The sequence below is a fragment of the Salvelinus fontinalis genome, chromosome 38, assembly GCF_029448725.1.
Source record: "Salvelinus fontinalis isolate EN_2023a chromosome 38, ASM2944872v1, whole genome shotgun sequence".
Classification (NCBI taxonomy): domain Eukaryota; kingdom Metazoa; phylum Chordata; class Actinopteri; order Salmoniformes; family Salmonidae; genus Salvelinus; species Salvelinus fontinalis.
Genome location: NC_074702.1, coordinates 8,852,594 through 8,874,199, shown reverse-complemented (window position 1 = coordinate 8,874,199; position 21,606 = coordinate 8,852,594). Strand labels below are relative to the sequence as shown.

The following is a 21,606-nucleotide window of genomic DNA, read 5'->3' as shown; positions in this document are numbered from 1 at the left end:
GAGCCCTGTCATAAAATGTATAAGATTGATTGAAATTTTTCAGTCAAAAAAATTGCATTCCTAATGACCAACAACTATTCAATAGACCGACTATCACAGAAACATCATTGTAACTCAAAGATGTTCAGCTGAATTAAGTGGTATATCAAATTAAAAAGAACCCTGTCAAAATAGCGAGAATAGGTTGTATTTTCAAGATTCAATGTCTCTCCTGGCTCAAAGTAGATGAGATTGACCACATCACTCTTGTAAGAAAAATACTGTTGAAAATTCCAAATTGTTTGTATCTCACTTACATACAGCTGACACAGTACTTACCCCACCAGGGGTCTCTACACGGTCCCCAAATCCAGAATGCACTCAAGGTAATGCACAGTATCGTATCGAGCGATGGTTGCATGGAACTCACTTCCAACTCGGGTCACTCAGGCAAGCAGCTAAGTTAGTTTTTTTTTTAAACAAAGTGAGGCAACACCTCACAGCCTCTGACCCTGTATGACAGGGATCATAAACTAGATTCAGCCGTGGACCGAACTACAAATAATTTGTAGACGGCAAATTGACCACAAAAAAACATAAGAGTTCAAATCTTGCTTACTTTCATATACGTCTCTATTATGTGAGGGAACACTTTGGATTACCAAAATGTAAATCACTGAGCTGATTTGCTGTTGTTTTTTTAGTCTTTTATGTCCAACAATAAAAAATGCAATAACTTGGGGGTCCAAATAAAATAACCTGCGGGCCTGATTCGGCCCACCAGTTGGAAAACCCTGCTGTATTTCCTAAAATCTTGTATGTATATGCTGTGTATATGTATGCAGTATAGGACCTTTTTTAGTTGTATTGTTCTTATTTAAAATGTGTTTCTGTTCCTGTCTATCAGTGTTATGTATTTTGCCACGTTTTAGGTTGTGTGTGGACCCAGGAAGAGTAACTGCTGCAACAGCTAATGGGGATCCTAATAAAATACCAAATGAACCACCACCAGACAGGTTCAAAACGGGGGCGTATTTTTATTAAGTGCTTGTAACATAAGTAACACTGTTAATAACATTTAGAATGGTGTGGTACGTGGTCAACACATGTCCTTAGGCACGCTACAGGGGTCAAAGTTGAAGGTGTGGCTAACAGAATGTCCTGAGGTTAGCCATTTTAGATCTTGCCGGGAAAGCTTCCGGCCTCTATCTGGTCGTCCCACTTGGCGACCTGCAGGAGGAAATGTGCTCATAAGGTTAAACAGTGTAACTTTGTTATAACACAGTAGCTACTGTAGCCTTCATTCTGCCTTCACTGTACACCCATCCCATGCTTTCAGATCTATGAAAAGTGTCTAAGGGTAGGGGGTAGGAATCCACTTCAGACTGGAACCATGGTCAGCTTTGGACTCACAACAAACAGAGTGTATAAACACTTGCAACATAACAGAGGTCCACACTGTATACCAACTACCACTTCAGGTAAGGACATTTGAGACACAGAAGAACAGGTACATTCATAACTGTACCACTCAGTGGACATGTCAGAACAGACTGTTGGCAGAGCTTAGACATGCCGGAACTACTAAAGGCTTCTATGGAATGTGGTGCTCATCAGACTGTTGGCACATTGTGAATAGTTGAGGCACTGCTAATGTGAGTGAAAGTAGGTTCTAATGTGAGCTGATTAAAGTGATTCATCATCCATCTCTAGGGGAGGTCCAATCATTGCTGACAATACTACACAACCATGGGAAGGCAGTTAGGGGGTATTGTGTGTATGCCCACTCCTTTAGGCTCTGTTTGAATAGTTTGCCACTCTATAGCTCTGCTTAACCTTCTAAAGTAGTGCCCGCACCATACTATGAGCCACAGTAGCAGCATACGTACCCAGCTCATGGGACAGATACTCTTGTAGACCCTCTGGTACCAGTCACAGGGAGCCACATCCTGGCCTTTGTCTGACAAAGCTTTGTTGCACCTGTGGAAGTCTAGAAAGAGAGGGAGGAGAGAGTTAATATTGACAGAATGAAGTGGTAAGCATTAAGACAGTTATTACAACTTTTACTGACACTGGTGTTACGTTTCTGGACCTAAAAATCTAATAGCAAACAGCCACCACAAATGGACCCTTATCTGATGTGCTAAATGATGTCAACAGAAATCTGACACTAATTAAAACTGACAGTGGGGTCCCGTGTGGCTCAGTCGGTTGAGCACGGACGCGTGCAACGCCAAGGTTGTGGGTTTGAATCCCACGAGAGACCAGTATGAAACTAAATAAATAAATGTATGCACTCACTACTGTTAGTCTGCTAAATTACTAAAATGTCAACGTAAAAAGAAAAGTACACCGACAGATACATTAGGCTATCCTTACTAAACGAGTGTTGAAGACCGAAAAGACCTGGCATACCCAAGTAGTACCCTTGCCTAACGGACATATCAGTCTGTACAGACAGTTGGCTTATGATGGCATACCTTGGTGAATAGCTGACGGACAGCCAACATTCTATCTGGTCTAATGTGAACCGATACTGATTTAGATCACTCTGTCTGAGGAGGTGCTTCTCATGGGGCTCTTATCAACCAAAGAAGTTGGACATGCATCAATGCTTCGAGAGCAAATACCACCGTTTACAATGCACATCAACTGCAAATCATCAACCGCATGATTCAAAGTACAGGCAAATTAGTTTAAAATTGGCCTTCAGATAACAATCCTTGTTTTGTTAACCAACCCAGATCTTAATCTTTGTGAAGAAAATTGCTTTGAAGGGAACCTAGAGTGTTCAGGGTGGCAGAAGAGCCTGATGGCTAGAAGTATCCTGTCTTTGCACCATTGTGTGTGTGTGTGTGTGTGTGTGTGTGTGTGTGTGTGTGTGTGTGTGTGTGTGTGTGTGTGTGTGTCAGTTGGGAGGTAGAAATGAGCAGTAGACTGCTGGCAGGCCCTGGAGAAAGAGGGGGAGAGGGAGATAGAGTGTGTGTCGGTTCAGAAAAGAGAAGTAGTTGATCAGCTAGCTAACTTACCCAGATAGTTCTGAAAGCAGTTGCGGGTCTGGTTGGTGTTGGGGAAGCGGGCGTCAAAGGGAGCCGTCCTGTAGTTCTTTATCTTCTCCTCAATAACATCAGACATGCTGGCTAGCTGGCGGTCTCACTATGTCAACACTGAAACACATCGATAGGGAGCTGTCATATAATGTCATGAAACTAAATATGAGTTGTACACTAGTATCACGAGGCCATCCTTCCAAATCTGCTCTCGTTGACTGGCCTGGGCTTCCGAAGCTAACTATACACTTGCACACAGTTGGAAATGATCTTGTTGTCATGATAATAGAATATGAAATGGACTAGTTCAGATAGGCCTATTAGCTAGCAAAATACTTATCCATGAGAGCCTGTACAGCTGTCTATTTGACTAGATCATAGCTAGCGCAATGACAACTCACAACTAGGACTAACAGACCGATAGAAAGCTTATTTATTTCACCTTTATTTAACCAGGTAGGCCAGTTGAGAACAAGTTCTCATTTACAACTACGACCTGGCCAAGACAAAGCAAAGTAGTGCGACAAAAACAACAAAGTTACACATGGGATAAACAAACGTAGTCAGTAACACAATAGAAAAATCTATATACAGTGTGTGCAAATGTAGTAAGATTAGGGAGGTAAGGCAATAAATAGGCCAGAGGCAAAATAATTACAATTTAGCAATTAAACACTGGAGTGATAGATGTGCAAATGATTATGTGCAAGTAGAGACACCGGGATGCAAAAGAGCAAAAAAATAAAGAAAAACAATATTGGGGATGAGGTAGTTGGGTGTGCTATTTACAGATGGGCTGTGTACAGGTACAGTGATCGGTAAGCTGCTCTGACAGCTGATGCTTAAAGTTAGAGAGGGAGATGGAACAAATTGCAAAAATCACTTCTAATCATGGGCAGCGGAGAACTGGAAGGAAAGGCGGCCAAAGGAGGAATTGGCTTTGGGGATGACCAGTGAAATATACCTGCTGGAGAGCGTGCTATGGGTGGGTGTTGCTATGGTGACCAGTGAGCTGAGATAAGGTGGGGCTTTACCTAGCAAAGACTTATAGATGACCTGGAGCCAGTGGGTTTGGCAACAAATACAGTTTAAGTTGGAAGATTACATACACCTAGGTCGGAGTCATTAAAACTAGTTTTCAACCACTCCACAAATTTCTTGTTAACAAACTATAGTTTTGGCAAGTAAGTTAGGACATCTACTTTCTGCACGACATAAGTAATTATTCCAACAATTGTTTACAGAAAGATTATTTCACTGTATCTCAATTCCGGTGGGTCAGAAGTTTACATACACTAAGTTGACTGTGCCTTTAAACAGCTTGGAAAATTCCAGAAAATTATGTCATGGCTTTAGAAGCTTCTGATAGGCTAATTGACATCATTTGAGTAAATTGGAGGTGTACCTGTGGATATATTTCAAGGCCTACCTTCAAACTCTGTGCCTTTTTGCTTGACATCATGGGACAATCAAAAGAAATCAGCCAAGACCTCAGAAAATAAATTGAAGACCTCCACAAGTCTGGTTCATCCTTGGGAGCAATTTCCAAATGCCTGAAAGTACCACATTCATCTGTACAAAAAATAGTACGCAAGTACAAACACCATGGGATCACGCAGCCATCATACCGCTCAGGAAGGAGCGTTCTGCATCCTAGAGATGAACGTACTTTGGTGCGAAAAGTGCAAATCAATCCCAGAACAACAGCAAAAGGACCTTGTGAAGATGCTGGAGGAAACAAGTACAGAAGTATCTATATCCACAGGAAAATGAGTCCTATATCGACATAACCTGAAAGGCCGCTCATCAAGGAAGTCACTGCTCCAAAACTGCCATAAAAAAGCCAGACTACGGTTTGCAACTGCACATGGGGACAAAGATCGTACTTTTTGGAGAAATGTCCTCTGGTCTGATGAAACAAAAATAGAACTGTTTGGCCATAATGACCATCGATATGTTTGGAGGGAAAAGGGGGAGGCTTGCAAGCACCCCCCATGTTGTGGGGGTGCTTTGCTGCAGGAGGGACTGGTGCACTTCACAAAATAGATGACTTCATGAGGCAGTAAAATTATGTGGATATACGCTTCTACACCTGCATTCTAGCTGTTTGGGGTTTTAGGCTGGGTTTCTGTACAGCACTTCGAGATATTATCTGATGTACGAAGGGCTATATAAAATAAAATTGATTGATTGATTGAAGCAACCTCAAGTCAGGAAGTTAAAGCTTGGTCGCAAATGGGTCTTCCAAATGGACAATGACCCCAAGCATACTTCCAAAGTTGTGGCAAAATGGCATAAGGACAACAAAGTCAAGGTATTGGAGTGGTCATCACAAGCCCTGACCTCAATCCTGTCAAATTTGTGGGCAGAACTGAAAAAGCGTGTGAGTAAGGAGGCCTACAAACCTGACTGAATTTTTATTAAGATTAAATGTCAGGAATGTCAGTAGTATAATGGGGCTTTGGTGACAAAACGGATGGCACTGTGATAGACTACATCCAATTTGCTGAGTAGAGTGTTGGAGGCTATTTTGTAAATGACATCGCCGAAGTTGTAACCTTAGCTAGCTTGAATTCAGTCGTGGAAGGTGACTTATCAATCCTTATTTCCTGGTAACTAACGTTAGTTAACAAATAAGTAAACTACTTTAATGGAGATTTCTGACTAGCTAGAAATTACAGCTCACTAACCACATCGAATGAACTAATGTAGCATAGCTTGCTAGCATAGTTGGCATAGCTTCAAATGTATTTGTTGGCTTGCTTGCTACATTAGCTTGAACTCAGCTAGCTAGCCGGCTGTATACCAAAAGTGGCACGGCACACGTTATATCCAATGAATTGAAATACTTCCACACAAACAAAACAATACCGAACCTCAGTATAATAATTGAAAGAGACAAATTGTTATGATTTTCCGGCAGTTTTACACGACCTACCTTGGACTGTTTCTTGTGTCCTCTCTCACCGGAAGACCGTAGCGCAATGTATGCTGGGATGTTGGACGTTGTGAGTGGATTAGCAAATGTAATCACCATGGTATGGGAATGAGAAAAAAGTAATCGTTTCCCAGGTTTTATGCATACTTTTTTTCTCTGTTGTCTATTAACAATGATTAGAAACAGAAATAAATTATGGGAATCACTTTGGGATATTTAAGCGATAGGAAGTGTAATCACTGAATTTAGCATAATTTATTTACACTAAGAAGATCATGTCAAACATGTCGGTGATAGCCTAGTCCAGTGTTTCCCAAAGCCAGTCTCCCATTACCCCCAACAGCACATTTTATGCTGTAGCCCCGGACAAAAACACCTGATCCAGTCCCAAATCAAAAGCCTGATCTCAAATCAACAGGATGAAATTCCGTCCCAAATCAACAGGATGACCTCCTGTCTCAAATCAACAGGATGACCTCCTGTCCCAAATCAACAGCCTTATTTATGTCTGTCCCAAAATCAACAGGATGGCCAATGCTATGAGTCATCTATTTTTACCCCTGCCTTTCAACATCTAGAAACCTCTGCAAATCTCTGTCCTCCAGCAGCGTTGTCTTGCTCATAAAAGTTGCTCACACATTTGTAAGCAATGTAGGCTGTGAGAAGAACTTGTTTGTTTTGTTTTTCGAAAATACAGGGCCCACAGTACCAGGCCAAAATGGACATTGTGATAAAGCTTTGCCCAGGCTAAAAAAGATCCCCCGCAACTGTGTCAGTATGTCTAACAATAGTAAAGATAAATAGCTTCTAACTCGTATCTGTTCCCAAAGAAAAGAGAGAGGAGAACAAGGAAGAGAATATTGTGCAGGCCCACACCTGAACTGTGCCAAGTGTCAAGTGTCATTTTTTTAGTTGACAGTTATTCCAACGAAAACCAACAGAGGGTTATCTACCTGGAAAAGGGGATGAGTTGTCACCGTTGCGTCAAAAGCAAACATAACAAAGAAACTCCATGACGCAAAGGAGTGTTCACAGGTTGCTGTCACCCGTCCATCCCTGTCTGTGAGCACCTCTCCAAACCAAAGACCTCCGGGTGTCTGGACGAGCTCACTACCTACTCAGTGGAAGTACACTGTGTGGTTTGGAACACTGTCTCATTTCGAAGGAAGCGTCTAGTTTTTGTTTGTTTTGGTACTACCTGTAATAGCCTATAACTTCAGTTGCATAGTTTCAAGATTTAATGTACATTTATTAACACATTGTAAGAATGGATGTCTACATGCATCCCATCCACTATATATGTTATTATAGTGGAAGGGATGTATGTAGCCTTAGCCAACTGGTTCAGATATTATGATGAATCCAATGTAACTTTCTCTCTTTCTCATTTTCTTGCTCCCCCTCTCTCCCTGCCTGTCCTCTCTTTTCCTGTCGCCATCTTCCTGTTGTAGACAAGGTCAGAGGTCACAGGTGTCCCTCTTTCTCTGACTTCCTGTCTCACTGTTTCCTCCTTCCTCTTTTCAGCAAAAACCTGCTGCTCAAATTATGTCTTTTTCTAGAAAACATTATAGGCCTGTTTCTTGATGCACTACAATGCAATTTCTTGGACAATCAAAGATCTGAACTCTGGACTACACTTCAAAAGTAACATTCCTGTGGACAACTAGACAAAGGGTATACGTTCTGACTGACTGCTATAATTTTTAAGCTGGGAGCATAAATCTCTTTTCTCAGTGGCTGTGTTAAAGTAATTAGTTGTCCAAATTAATCACAGATTCTCACTGCCCCCCAGCCCCCGCCCCCACCCAATTTTCTCTGTACCCAACCCCAGCGCTCCAAAGCATCCTAATGCCAAAGGCAATGGTCTAACGGAATCCGACCAGTGTCCACGAGTGTGCATGTGTGCTTGAGGGAGACAGGGGAATGCTGGATTAACCCCTCCCCCATTCTCTATTCCTAGTCTTATCTCTTTATAGTGTGTATGTACAGTATATACAGTATGTCCAGGGAGGGTACAAGGGGCCAGCAAGTGTGTGCATCACAAAATAATCTCCCCATTTCCTCTCTCTCTCTCTCTCTCTCAGGATATAGGTGTTGTCCAGCGTGAAGGAAGGAAATTCTGTCACTTAGAACAATGGGCCTGTTTCTCTATCTATAGACCCACAGAGGCAGAGAGAGAGAGAAGGAGCCCTTACCACCATTACCTAGAAGACAGACAGAAAACACAAAGAAAAAGAGAGAAAGTGGAGAAAAATATGTTCTGATTTTAAAGAGAGCGACTATATTGATGAAGAGAACGTGTTCGAGAGAAAGAGAGATACCTGTGGCGCAGATAGACGTTTTGAAAATGGAGTTTTTGTCTTCGGGAAAAAGGAAAATACGAAGTTGTTTTTAACAATTCTCTTTTTTTCTGTTGAGAAGGACTAATAAAACATTTATACGAAGAGGGAACTGCAGTCGTTCTCGGTAAGTACTTTCAAGTACGCTTTTATTGTAGAGGGCATATTGTGTTGCATTGGTTCGTTACTTTTCCATGACATTTTAACATTTGAGCTGTCATCCATGATAAGCTAGAGGTCACAATATTGATCATTTTCCACCGTAAAATGTTGCTGATATATTCTTGCTGTTTCTTTTGCCACATTGCATTATAGAAAGTAGAATACAAAAATTTAACATTTAAAAAAACACATTCAATTTAGAGTACCTTTGTGACAAAGATGTAATTTACAGTGCTGTAGAATTTGAGATGATTTGAGCCAAGTGTAACCTATCTACCGTTTTCAAAAAATATATGTATTTTTTTACCAATGGGGGGCAACAATCCTTTCCACAGCCAAATTCCTTTGGTGTGTAACAATGAACAATTCCACAAGGATCCGGAGGATCTCAAACTATTCATGATGATGATGTCATTATTTGACAAGTTTAGGATTACATACCCCCAGTTGGGTTGTTTGGAGGAAAAGGTCAGTCTTCCTCCCCCTGATGATTTAACCTTTGATTTTTGTCCAAATATATCAAGGGCCTCTTTCAGGCCCTCATGAATAGAATGTTTAACAGTATAGTCCACACACATCTTAATTAATTAACTCAAAGATTATGAACATTTGATCTGTGTTCTTTGAGTTCTCACATTACATAATACCTTTCTCTCTCTCTCTCTTTGGTTCTCAGATGGATCAGATGGAGGGGACTGACAGTCCTCGCTTCAGGAAGCTCCATTTCCCTGTGGGTCTGTGGATCAACTCTCCCAGGAAACACTTTGCCAAGCTGGGGGGCCGCTGGCCCAGCGCTGTCTCTGTCAAGTCAGTCTCTCTGCTACCTACAGTTGAAGTCGGAAGTTTACATACTCCTTAGCCAAATACATTTAAACTCAGTTTTTCACAATTCCTGACATTTAATCCGAGTAAAAATTCCCTGTCTTAGGTCAGTTAGGATCACCACTTTATTTAAAAAATGTGAAATGTCAGAATAATAGCAGAGAGAATTATTTATTTCAGCTTTGATTTCTTTCATCACATTCCCAGTGGGTCAGAAGTTTACATACACTCAATTAGTATTTGGTAGCATTGCCTTTAAATTGTTTAACTTGGGGCAAACGTTTTGGGTAGCCTTCCACAAGCTTCCCACAATAAGTTGGGTGAATTTTGTCCCATTCCTCCTGACAGAGCTGGTGTAACCGAGTCAGGTTTGTAGGCCTCCTTGCTTGCACACGCTTTTTCAGTTCTGCCCACAAATTTTCGACAAGATTGAGGTCAGGGCTTTGTGATGGCCACTCCAATACATTGGCTTTCTTGTCCTTAAGCCATTTTGACACAACTTTGGAAGTATGCTTGGGGTCATTGTCTATTTGGAAGACCCATTTGCGACCACGCTTTAACTTCCTGACTGATGTCTTGAGATGTTGCTTCAATATATCCACATAATTGTCCTGCCTCATGATGCTATCTATTTTGTGAAGTGCACCAGGCCCTCCTGCAGCAAAGCACCCCCACAACATGATGCTGCCACCCCCATGCTTCACGGTTGGGATGGTGTTCTTCGGCTTGCAAGCCTCCCGTTTTTCCTCCAAACATAACGATGGTCATTATGGCCAAATTGTTCTATTTTTGTTTCATCAGACCAGAGGACATTTCTCCAAAAAGTACGATCTTTGTCCCCATGTGCAGTTGCAAACCATAGTCTGGCTTTTTTATGGTGGTTTTGGAGCAGTGGCTTCTTCCTTGCTGAGCGACCTTTCAGGTTATGTCGATGTAGCACTCATTTTCCTGTGGATATAGATACTTTTGTACCTGTTTCCTCCAGCATCTTCACAAGGTCCTTTGCTGTTGTTCTGGGATTGATTTGCACTTTTTCGCACCAAAGTACGTTCATCTCTAGGAGACAGAACGCGTCGCCTTCCTGAGTGGTATGATGGCTGCGTGGTCCCATGGTGTTTTTACTTGCGTACTATTGTTTGTACAGATGAACGTGGTACCTTCAGGCGTTTGGAAATTGCTCCCAAGGATGAACCAGACTTGTGGAGGTCTACAATTTATTTTCTGAGGTCTTTCTTATTTCTTTTGATTGTCCCATGATGTCAAGCAAAAAGGCACTGAGTTTGAAGGTAGGCCTTGAAATACATCCATAGGTACACCTCCAATTGACTCAAATTATGTCAATTAGCCTATCAGAAGCTTCAAAAGCCATGACATAATTTTCTGGAATTTTCCAAGCTGTTTAAAGGCACAGTCAACTTAGTGTATGTAAACTTCTGACCCACTGGAATTGTGATACAGTGAATTATAAGTGAAACAATCTATCTGTAAACAATTGTTGGAAAATGACTTGGCATTGCACAAAGTAGATGTCCTAACCGACTGGCCAAAACTATAATTTGTTAACAAGAAATTTGTGGAGTGGTTGAAAACTAGTTTTAATGACTCCAACCTAAGTGTATGTAATCTTCCGACTTCAACTGTATGTACAGTACCTCAATGTCACTTCATCCAATGTTGATTCTCAACGATTTTGTTCTAGTCCAGCACTAACACATCTGACTCAACTAATCAACTTATCACACATCATCCCAGGTCTCTTAACTCCATTGGTATTTTCGGTCTGTCTGCCGGTCTGCTGACTCGCTGTTTTTTCAGTTCTGTATTCAGTTTGTTTATCCTTCAGTCCTCCTCACTATATCTCCAGCCACAGTCAAGTTAAGTGTCTGACATGTTTTTGCATACAATAAATTAACCAAGAGAACAGCTCGTTATGGACTGATTTGATTGTATGGTCATGTGTCACATGTCATGCAGTGTTCCTTGAATCCTGTGACCGTTTTCTAGCAGTTAATATTGTCTATGTTCAGTTCTGTCAGCCATAACTTACAGCTGACTTCCCATCTTTCTTTCCCCCTCCTCTCCTTCTCTCTCACTAGGTCCACCACCAGCTCTGATGCAGCGTCCCTCCACGAGGCCCCCTCTGCCCCTTCCTCGTCCCTCTCCATCTCCACCCCCTCCCTCGCTCCCCCATCCCCCTCTCCCTCTCCGGCCTTCCTCCGGCCCCGTCCTGCCGGGCCCCAGTCCCGCACAAAGCGTCTTTCCCACCTCTTCCTGAGGGGGCGCTCCAGCAGTGACCGAGACAAGGCCATAGGGGAGAAGGAGAGGGAGGTGTGGGCCCACTCTGCTGCCCCTTCCTCCCACCACTACCTGCCCCCTGCTTCCTCCACAGCCCCAGGCCTCATCAAGATCTATGGGGATGCTCTGTCTAGTGGGGCTAACTACCGCTCCTTGCTGGCTACCGCCCACTCTACAGCCAAACAGCTCATCGCCCAGGTCATCACCCGCTATACGGAGAGAGAGAGGGAGGAGACGGGTGATGCAGGTAAGAGGCAGAAAGAGAGAGAGAGTACAGACCGAGTACAGTACAGGGATTCATGTAAGAGAGGCGTGAAAGTTCAGATAAACATGGGATTAAATTATTGTATGATTACCACACAATAACTATTATAGCCAAAAGCTTTGGGAGTTTCAGTATGTAGCCTATGCCTGTCATGGCAAAATGACAGAAAATGACGGTAACTGTAGAGAAAGGGCCAGTGGCTTACTGGTTTTCATATTGCTTGTTGACACATATCATTGCACCATGAAGTCAGGCACCTAGCCAGAATTGTTCCAGTAAATAAACCACAGCTGTGAACACCTTAATTGAGCAATAATGTCCAGTTTATGCAAGTCATATTCATAGGAAAAATAATTAGCCTGGTCGCCCTGCCTCCTTCTCCTAGCCCTACAGAAACACAGCCCGGAAGACTTCCTGTTGTGTGATGTCATTGGAAAGCCCATCCAACAACCGGATGGAGCCGTCCAATGGGAGACAGAGTGTCGTAGGGGCGTGGCAGAATGGGAATGCCCGCTGCTATTGGTGGACATGTGGCGGCCCAAGGATGGGTTTGAACGCCGCTTTGAGATCCAGAGACGGGACGACTACGAAAAAGAGGAGAGGGAGAAAGAGAAGGAGCGAGAGAGGGAAGGAGAGAACCACACAGGTAAAAGGACAATATAGTGTCTCTAGATGACCAGCTCTTACATCTGGGGTTTCCTACAGTCATCCAGTGAAAGTGTAGTTTTTTTGTTTTTAATGATATGTCTGGTTGTCGTGGTAACAGGTGTACGTTGGAGGCGGAGCCGCATACAGTCGGGGGGCGGGGCTGAGGAAGGCGAGCGAGGTCATCGAGGACGGAACTCGGAACTCAGGAGGAGCATCAGCGACATGAACCTCAGCCTGAGGCGTCGCCAAGGAAACCATGTCGGCAATGACCCCCGTCGCTCCGGAAACCACCCTAACAACAGTGCAGGACTCCAGGACAGGAAGAACATTGTGAGCATGATAGCTCCATTGGAGCACGGAGAGGTGAGGATGAGAGGATGTTTCAACACATATTGCAACATGATAGCAACAGGTCAACCCCACCTAATCTCAGCAGTGCAGCAGTCTGACCATAAAGACTCCTCCCTCTGTCTTAGATGATGAGGTCAAAGGTCAGAGACGAGGTGGAGCGGAGGAACAAAGCAGACAAGGCAGTAGAGGAGGAGAAAGACTACTCAGCCTGCGACCTGGAAGTGATGTCACAGAGCCTGATCCTCCCGCCCACGGACCGACCCTACTTCCTGTTGCTGCAGGGCTACGACCAGAGCAAGGTTAGACCTGCGCCTCCCAGATGATCACACACACACACCCTGAACATGACATCATACCTGCATTCCCCTAATCGCCACATACCATCACTGTTTCCAACCCTTCCCCAGCCTCTCCCATTCAACCCTGAACACAAAACAGACTTACAGCAACACAATACCTTTGGAGACACACAAAACCCCACTGTGTACATCACTCCATCTCTCACAGTGACCTCACACAGGTCTTCATTGTAGCAAACTGTGACACACTTCATTCCTTATCTCCTGACCTCCACACAACTTAAGATCTCCAAGATGTCCCCTTATCATAACCATGGCCTTCGGATGATAACAGACTCCCTTCTCTCTCTTTCTTTCTTTATTTCCTTCTTCCGTTCTCCTCTGTGTGTGTTTTCTGTGTTTTCTACAGGACTTTGTATTGTACATCATGGCAGGGCACACACACGTGTTTGGGCGGAAGCCAACGATGAGGGAGAGAGAGAAGGACAGAGAAAGGGAGAGGAAGGGGAAGAGGCCTCTGAAGGTGGAAACGTTCCTCTCTGCTCCAGACATGCTGGCCAGGCACCTGTTGGTCAGGAGAGACTCAGCCATACCCGACGCTCCCTCTGGGCAAGGTAGGCCTGGTCCACAAACAACCCTAGTCCTAAATCCTGGCCCCACTCCTGTGATGTTTGCAGACCTGAACAAACAGAAAAGTGGCTGCAAAATAGGGAGCCTTTTCCATATGTGCTTACATCTATCCAAAGAAGGAACAATTCCTTACTACACGTTGACACCTGATTTTACAGTATTTCCCTGTCCACAATCAACCTCTAGAGATCCTACCACTAGACACTTCTTGATACCCCCTTATATATGGTTAGAAAACTGTCATACCTTTTTATAAGCAGTTTATGAGCAGAACTTCAATTATAATGTTACTAGTTAATCAACCTATTTTCTCTCTCTCCCCAGCTCTGATGCGTCCCTTCAGAGGAGGAGTTGTCACACACAACGGAGAAGCTCTCTACCGGGAGGCGGTGCTTAAACCTGGGGACGTGATTGGCATAGGAGGTCATTTTCTCTTCCTGTATCGTGACCCCCGCGTGACCCCGGCCCCTCCGCTGGTATTGGTGCTGCCTTGGCAAGCCGACGTTCCCTCCACCTGCTGCCTCTCGGGATTGGTGGACAGACAGGAAGCGTTGAGGCAGTACCTGGGGTCCACTGAGGCTCTGCTGCGGTTCCAGCCCCGCCACACTGACGCTCTGCTACAGGTGAGAGAAGAAAGACCCCTGTGTCTGTTAGTTACACCACTGTGTCTGTTACCTGTCTGCTACAGATTAGAGTATAGAACTGTGTTATATAAGTGGCGGGAGGTACCTGAAACTTAAAGTATCTATTGTTACCACATATATTACTTTATTGGTTGATAACGGGTACATATGAGCTGAAACAGGACTATACATTTAAAGCAACTGTTTCTCCATCAGGAGATAATCTCTAAGAACTCCTCTCCAGACTCAGAGGGCGGGCCTTTAGCCCCAGCCTTTCTCCTGTCAATCATGATTGACCACGCCTCCAAACACCTGGATCCCGCCCTCACACCTCAGTTGCTGCTGAAAGCAGCCAATCAGATCAAAGGGATCGTTTGGGTGAGTTCATTTGAAAAACTGTCTAGAATCATCTCAGTTGTAATAACGCTAACTAGCCGTAGCTCAGTCAAGACTGACAGAGAAAGATACACAGCAGATAAAATAGGATTGTAAAGGGCTATAAAGCCAGCCCCAGACTGACACGTCTTTCTCTGAAACAATGTAGGCTGTGAACAGGGATTCAGACAGACAGACAGACAGACAGACAGACAGACAGACAGACGCCTGTCGCTGTAGATGAACAGAACAGGGGATGAGCTGATGTCACTTCCTTCTGGAAACTGTGTTGTAATTGTCCTGGTGGCCTGTCCAGACTTTGTAATCCCCCCCTTTTCCTCCTCTGCCACTAAGCCGAGACGTGTCTCTCCTCTCATGTCCTCTCTTTCCTCTCCAACTCTTTTTACAGGATAACATTAAGGAATTCGGGGATAAGCAGCCCACGCAAAAGTAAGATCATTTCTGCTCGACGTCATATTTCAGCTGTTTCCTGTGTTTGGAACTTCCCTTAGGGCTGTATTAGGGGGAATCAAGAGCACTGATTGTCCAGCTTGTGTGTCTGTAAATTATGTGTTGAACATGCAGATACTATTTAGCATTATGCAGGGATTCATGATTCAAATATGTGACGTTTACACAAAGTATAAACTGTTTATGATACTGATAAACTAATACTGTACACAAATATCTATTAATATTAATGTTCATTTAGCAGATGTTATCCCAAGCGAATAGCAATTAACAGATGTAATCAGATGTAGTGGGACCCTGGATCACACTTTATGTGGATAGTCTGGATTGTCCATCTGTAGATGCTCTACATATGGTCATATTATCAACAAACTATCTGTTGATAAGTAACTGCATGCTAAGGTTTGGGTTATGTTTAGAATAAGGTCTAGGATAAAGGTTAAGTTGAGGGTTGGGTTAAGGGTTAGGGTTAGTAGACAGTTTGTTGAAATGTTACTGAAAGTCTGTAGAGCAACTATGCAAATATAGTGTTACTGAACACAGTCACTGCACGCTCATTAAAATAGATCAAGGACTTGCTGTAACTCCTTGAGATAGATGAATAGATAGTGACAACAACTTCTATAACACTGTGTGTGTTCTGGTCTGGTCTGCCCAGTTCCACAGAGCAGGAGGTTGAACTGAGTGCGCCCAGTGCACAGAAGCTGTCCTCTGACCTTCGACCTCTGATGTTCTGGATGTCCAATGCCACAGAGCTCCTCAACTTCTTCCAGGTCAAAGTTGAGGCCATGGAGAGAGACTGGGAGTTTGAGGGTGAGACACCCGTGTCATAAGAGTCTGTTTCCTCTTGATCAATGCAGATCACCATCGATCATCTGACAAAAAGCTTCGTTCTCCAAGAAAAGCATTTTGTAATATCAACCTTATCACTCTTTTTGACGTCACATGGCTGTTGTATCTTTGTGTCTTCCTCTTCCTGTGTGACATTCCTGCTATCATAATTTAGCCCCACAGTAGTCAAAACAAGAGTTAGTTTCATCATTGAAGTGAAATATATTTTGGATTGTTCTGCAATCCAGTAGTTATATGACAGTAGTTAGAATTTAATGAATATATATTTACCCTCAGCTCCTGGTGACCTGGTGTTGTCAGCTGACCTGGACACCTGCTCCGAGGCCCTGGCGCAGCTTGATGACGTGATAATGCACACCTTCCAGCAGTGCGTGTACCACCTCACAAAGGTGAGGGAGGTTGAGTTACCTCACACTCAAGACACAATCCAGTTACCGTACATAATTATATCCCGATCAATACATGAATGAATCTCTCTCTGTCGCTCTGTCTCTGTCAGACGCTGTACTCCCTCCTCCCAGCTCTCCTGGACAACAACCCTTTCTCCAGCCTGGAAAAAGAGAAGGAGAGAGATGAGGCAAGGGAGATGGATGGGGGTGAGGGTGGTGGAGGGGAGGGAGAAGGGGAGGACGTGTCCTCCCTCCCCCCTACGGTGGCTGGGCTGGTGGAGGTGTACCGCTGCTCCCTGATGCTGTCCCGGGAGGCGTGCCTCTCCCCCCCACTCACCTCCCAAACCTTCGGCTACCTCTTCTTCTTCACCAACACCTCCCTGCTCAACACACTGCTGGAGAGAGGTGAGAGGGCAGGGGTCATACTGGGGCCCAAGGTCAGGGGTTGGTCTGAGGAAGCTGCAGTCATGAGCTAAGTGGGTTCCACATTACACATGCAGAAATTGCTTTCTGCTACACAAGCCATTGTTTGTGCACGAACCATTTAGTGTAGAGGTCATAAGGGGATGAGCGCTACCAAGCACAGCGAGACAGAGAATCTGGGTGCGGCTCTGAAATAACTTGAACTTTCCAACCCTGGTTCAGATGTGCACTAACACACACACCCACACTCCCTCTCTTTCTGTCTCTTCTTCCTCTTCTCTCTCTCTTTCTGTCTCCCTCCACCCTCTCTCCCTCCCGCCTCTCTCCCTCCCTCTCTCAGATGGTCTGTTCTCCTGGTCTAGAGCGGTCCAGATCCGTACAAACCTGGACCTGGTTCTGGACTGGCTGCAGGGCGCGGGACTTGGAGATATCGCCTCTGAGTTCCTGAAGAAGCTGTCCGTCACAGTCAATTTCCTGTGCATCCCTAAGACCCGCCTCATCCAGGTAAAAATAATGCTGGTTTAGCCAGGTAACAATCAGTCGATTTAGCAAGATAATGACCCAAAACAAAACATTCTGGATAAAGAATCATGTTTTGGTCTCGTTGTTTTTGTTGTTGTGTTGTTCTTCCTCTAAACCTATTTGACTTATCACACATCCACCCCTAGCCCCTACCTCTAGACACTTCCTGATGCCTTCTCCTAAAGCTGATTGGATCAGATAGGTATAAACTGTATGATAACCGCTCTAGGAAGCCAGATAGACACGTTTTTCCATTAATTTGTTCACACCCATTTAGTTATTTTAAGATATAAGGGGTCATCTAGAGGTGACAAGGGGCTAGGGGTAGATTTTAGATTTGGCATCCCATCTCAGTTGTAGACATTGCTGATATCGTCCACCTTTCCTCCTTCTCTGTTCTGTTGCTCATTGGTTCTTCTCTTGTCTCTCCCCTGCCAGTCATCCTGGGCCAGCCTACAGGAGGACCATGCCTTGCTAAGCCCCACCCAGCTGCACCATCTGCTGACCCATTACAAGCTGGGACCGACCAGAGCCCCACCGACCTCCTGGGCCCCTCCCCCTGGGACGGAGCTCAGTGGAGGTGAGACACGAGAGGGGAGGAGTTGGGAGTCCTGGAGGGTCATTATGTAGGAGCTAATGCTGCATTCATAACCAAGTGGGAAGGTAGTATTTACCATATACGACTGGGAAAAAATCCATGTGAACACTCCTCCAACTAGTAATTACTAGTGGGAAACTCGTCTATCATCCCTAAGCTCCGACTTCTCCCACATGCTGATCTCTGACATCACCTACTAAGGAATAGACTTCTATAACAGCATTTTCGGTAGATAAATGTAACAACAAAAAATGTATTATAAATAGCAATCTATTAATATGGTTTTTGAACACTATAATTTGTTTACAAGCATGATAGCTCTACTTTTAGATTATGGTTAGAAGACTCTTGGCTAGACCCTAGACCCACTCCAATTTGCATACAGCTCCAACAGATCCACAGATGATGCAGTCTCTATTGCACTCAACACTGCCCTTTCCCACCTGGACAAAAGGAACACCTATGTGAGAATGATATTCATTGACTACATCTCAGCGTTCAACACCATAGGGCCCACAAAGCTCATCAACAAGCTAAGGACCCTGGGACTGAACTCCTCCCTCTGCAACTGGATCCTGGACTTCTGGACAGGCCGCCCCCAGGTGGTAAGGGTAGGTAACAACAAATCCGCCACGCTGATCCTCAACACAGGGGCCCCTCAGGGGTGCGTGCTCAGCCCCCTCCTGTACTCCCTGTTCACTCATGGCTGCACTGCCAGGCACGACTCCGGCAAATTTAATGATGGTGTTGATGACACAACTGTGGTAGGCCTGATCACCGACAACAACGAGACAGCCTATAGGGAAGAGGTCAGAGACAGGGCCGTGTGGTGCCAGGACAACAACCTCTCCCTCAACGTGATCAAGACAAATGAGATGATTGTGGACTACAGTGATCCCTCGCCACTTCGCGGTTCACTTATCGCGGATTCGCTATTTCGCGGATTTTCATAATGCATTTTTTTTTTTTTTTTGGTGCATTGTGCTCTGCATTCTGATTCGCTAAAAACTCACTCCCGCTTCTTGTATCAAAACATGCTACGAATTGGACACGAGAGATGAGGAGGAAGGACTAACGCTTGGTCGCTTAGCAACCATGGTGCGAATGGCCACTGAACTTAAGCGAGTAGCTGAGGAATGGGACCCTTTGATGAGCCGTTCATTACAGTTCTCCAACGTAATCGATGGTGGCATGTCGGTGTACAAGGATCTTTTTGCAAAGAAGAAAAAAGAGCGACAACAGCTGCCTATCACTATGTTCTTCTCCCGAACAAACACACCTGCACCGCGGGCTTCAGAAGAAGAGAACACTGCAGAGCGCAGTCAGGATGCAGCAGCCCAGTCTGAAGAGCAGTGAAACGGCCTACACGTGAGTCACTGTATTTGTATACATGTAATAGTTGCTAATTGTAAAAAAAACGGGGCTGCAGTGGAGCAGGTTGAGAGCTTCAAGTTCCTTGGTGTCCACATCACCAACAAACTAACTTGATCCAAGCACACCAAGACAGTTGTGAAGAGCGCACGACAAAACCTATTCCCCCTCAGGAGACTGAAAAGATTTGGCATGGGATCCTCAAAAGGTTCTACAGCTGCACCATCGAGAACATCCTGACAGGTTTCATCACTGCCTGGTATGGCAACTGCTCGGCCTCCGACCGTAAGGCACTACAGAGGGTAGTGCAACCGGCCCAGTACATCACTGGGGCCAAGCTTCCTGCCATCCAGGACCTCTATACCAGGCGGTGTCAGAGGAAGGCCCTGAAAATTGTCAAAGACTCCAGCCACCCAAGTCATAGACTGTTCTCTCTGCTACCACACGGCAAGCGGTACTGGAGCGCCAAGTCTAGGTCCAAGAGGCTTCTAAACAGCTTCTACCCCCAAGCCATAAGACTCCTGAACATCTAGTCAAATGGCTACCCAGACTATTTGCATTGCCCCCCCCCCCCCCCCCCACACCACTGCCACTCTCTGTTGTCATCTATCCATAGTCACTTTAATAACTCTACCTACATGTACATACTACCTCAACTAACCGGTGCCCCTGCACATTGACTCTGTACTCCCTTCATATATTGTTATTTATATACTGCAGCTCTTTAATTACTTGTTACTTTTATCTCTTATTCTTATCCATATTTTTTAAAACTGCGCTATTGGTTAGGGGCTCATAAGTAAACATTTCACTGTAAGGTCTACACCTGTTGTATTCGGCGCATGTGACAAATTTGATTTGATTTGGTTGATGAAGCTTGTTGGCCATTAGCCAATCGGTGTTCCTCAATGAGTTTAAAGCATGTGAACGCATCTAACTGGTATTTACGACTTCACAACTTCCAACTTGGTTATGAACACAACATTAGATACAACTGCAAACTTGAGATAAGTAGAATGTTCATGTAAATTATGCATTGATGTCAATTAGAAAATGTTTGATCTCAAGTCAGGATTCAGCCCTTAGACATTCCGAACAATGTAAGTACACATGTATAGAAGGGGTATGATTTCGTCCTAAGAATCTCAGACCACTAAATATCTATTCATGCTTTTCTGTCCAAGACATCTTCGAAAGTTTCCTGGACCACCCCCCTCTCATCCTGCCAAATGAGACACCTCAGCTGGACCTCTCCCAGCCAATCCCCAGCCCCGAGCTACAAAAGGAAGTGACACGCCTGCGCAACTTCCTGTGGGGACTCGACCAAGATGAGCTGCCAGCCAATCAGAGGACCAGGCTGTGAGCGCTGGAAAGTTAATCTCTGGGTAGAAGCTACCCTTAGGCACAGTTCTAGGATCCGTTCACCATCCGCTTTAACCATGAAGGGGGAAAGACACAAAACTGACCCTTGATCAGCATCTAGGGGCAACCTCATCCATCTCAGGCAACTTTGATATTAACACTATATTGAACCCTCTGTCGTAAGGCAGATGCAATGGATAGGAATGGCAACTGGTGTGAGGAATAGCAACTGGTGTGGGGAATGGCAACTGTCAAAAGAAAGTTATAACACAATGTAATAGTTATCTAACCGTAAGACATTACAACTGTTCTTTTACTGTTCTCTAAACACTCTTTATTATGTAACACATTGCCTGAATGCAGTGGTTGCCTGAAAAAGAAAAGTCCTGCAAAATGAAGCATAAATGATGGTATGACAATGTTATTATGTAGAAGATATCCCTGTAGGTCAGCTTTATACTGGATGGATGGAGGCTCACAGATATTCTCATATAAAGAATATAGTAAATGTGTATTGTCACAGAACATTAGATTGTATACCAAAGTAAACACTAACACTATGAAGGAAACTGTTTTACCATGTGTATTTTATTTCTAACTGTCCTCATATTATAAATAAAATGTTGGTACCCTATGATCTGTCCATAGTGTGTTTCCTTTGTTATGGCTGTTTTGTCCTTGTTTTTTTATTACTTTGATTGTACCACACTACTCAACACCTTTCCAGACCCTGTCTAGCTGAATGTCCGACTCATTTTGTACCCGGGGTGCCACAATGAAAGTACCACAAGGTGGCGACAGTCAACCCCTGGAATGAAGACTCAACAGTTACTAGACTATGG

General features: G+C 44.3%; 2 protein-coding genes across 2 annotated transcripts; one reads left to right on the top strand and one right to left on the bottom strand.

Moving 5' to 3' along the window:
* Positions 1-996: 996 nt before the first annotated feature.
* LOC129837960 (cytochrome c oxidase subunit 6B1-like) lies at positions 997-6,073 on the bottom strand. The gene is made up of 4 exons (XM_055904556.1): positions 5,968-6,073; positions 3,009-3,146; positions 1,869-1,969; positions 997-1,209 (listed from the first exon to the last, which is right to left on the bottom strand). The coding sequence occupies exons 2-4, from the start codon at positions 3,112-3,114 to the stop codon at positions 1,156-1,158; spliced, it is 261 nt and encodes an 86-aa protein (XP_055760531.1). The 5' UTR covers positions 3,115-3,146; positions 5,968-6,073; the 3' UTR covers positions 997-1,155.
* A 1,972-nt stretch (positions 6,074-8,045) lies between these two features.
* rasip1 (Ras interacting protein 1) lies at positions 8,046-21,401 on the top strand. The gene is made up of 16 exons (XM_055903621.1): positions 8,046-8,433; positions 9,145-9,275; positions 11,387-11,832; positions 12,236-12,496; positions 12,617-12,861; positions 12,975-13,148; positions 13,558-13,762; positions 14,103-14,401; positions 14,618-14,779; positions 15,186-15,226; positions 15,906-16,060; positions 16,376-16,488; positions 16,599-16,893; positions 17,252-17,415; positions 17,872-18,013; positions 20,587-21,401. The coding sequence occupies exons 2-16, from the start codon at positions 9,145-9,147 to the stop codon at positions 20,763-20,765; spliced, it is 3,012 nt and encodes a 1,003-aa protein (XP_055759596.1). The 5' UTR covers positions 8,046-8,433; the 3' UTR covers positions 20,766-21,401.
* The last annotated feature ends 205 nt before the right edge of the window (positions 21,402-21,606 follow it).

Bases quoted from the DNA above. Each gene is read 5' to 3' on its own strand.
- LOC129837960 (XM_055904556.1), bottom strand. From the start codon at position 3,114: ATGTCTGATGTTATTGAGGAGAAGATAAAGAACTACAGGACGGCTCCC. The intron at 1,970-3,008 runs GTAAGTTAGCTA...CTCTCTTTCTAG, and splicing joins CTGCTTTCAGAACTATCTGG to ACTTCCACAGGTGCAACAAA. The intron at 1,210-1,868 runs GTACGTATGCTG...TTCCTCCTGCAG, and splicing joins GTATCTGTCCCATGAGCTGG to GTCGCCAAGTGGGACGACCA.
- rasip1 (XM_055903621.1), top strand. From the start codon at position 9,145: ATGGATCAGATGGAGGGGACTGACAGTCCTCGCTTCAGGAAGCTCCAT. The intron at 14,402-14,617 runs GTGAGAGAAGAA...TTTCTCCATCAG, and splicing joins ACACTGACGCTCTGCTACAG to GAGATAATCTCTAAGAACTC. The intron at 16,489-16,598 runs GTGAGGGAGGTT...TGTCTCTGTCAG, and splicing joins GCGTGTACCACCTCACAAAG to ACGCTGTACTCCCTCCTCCC.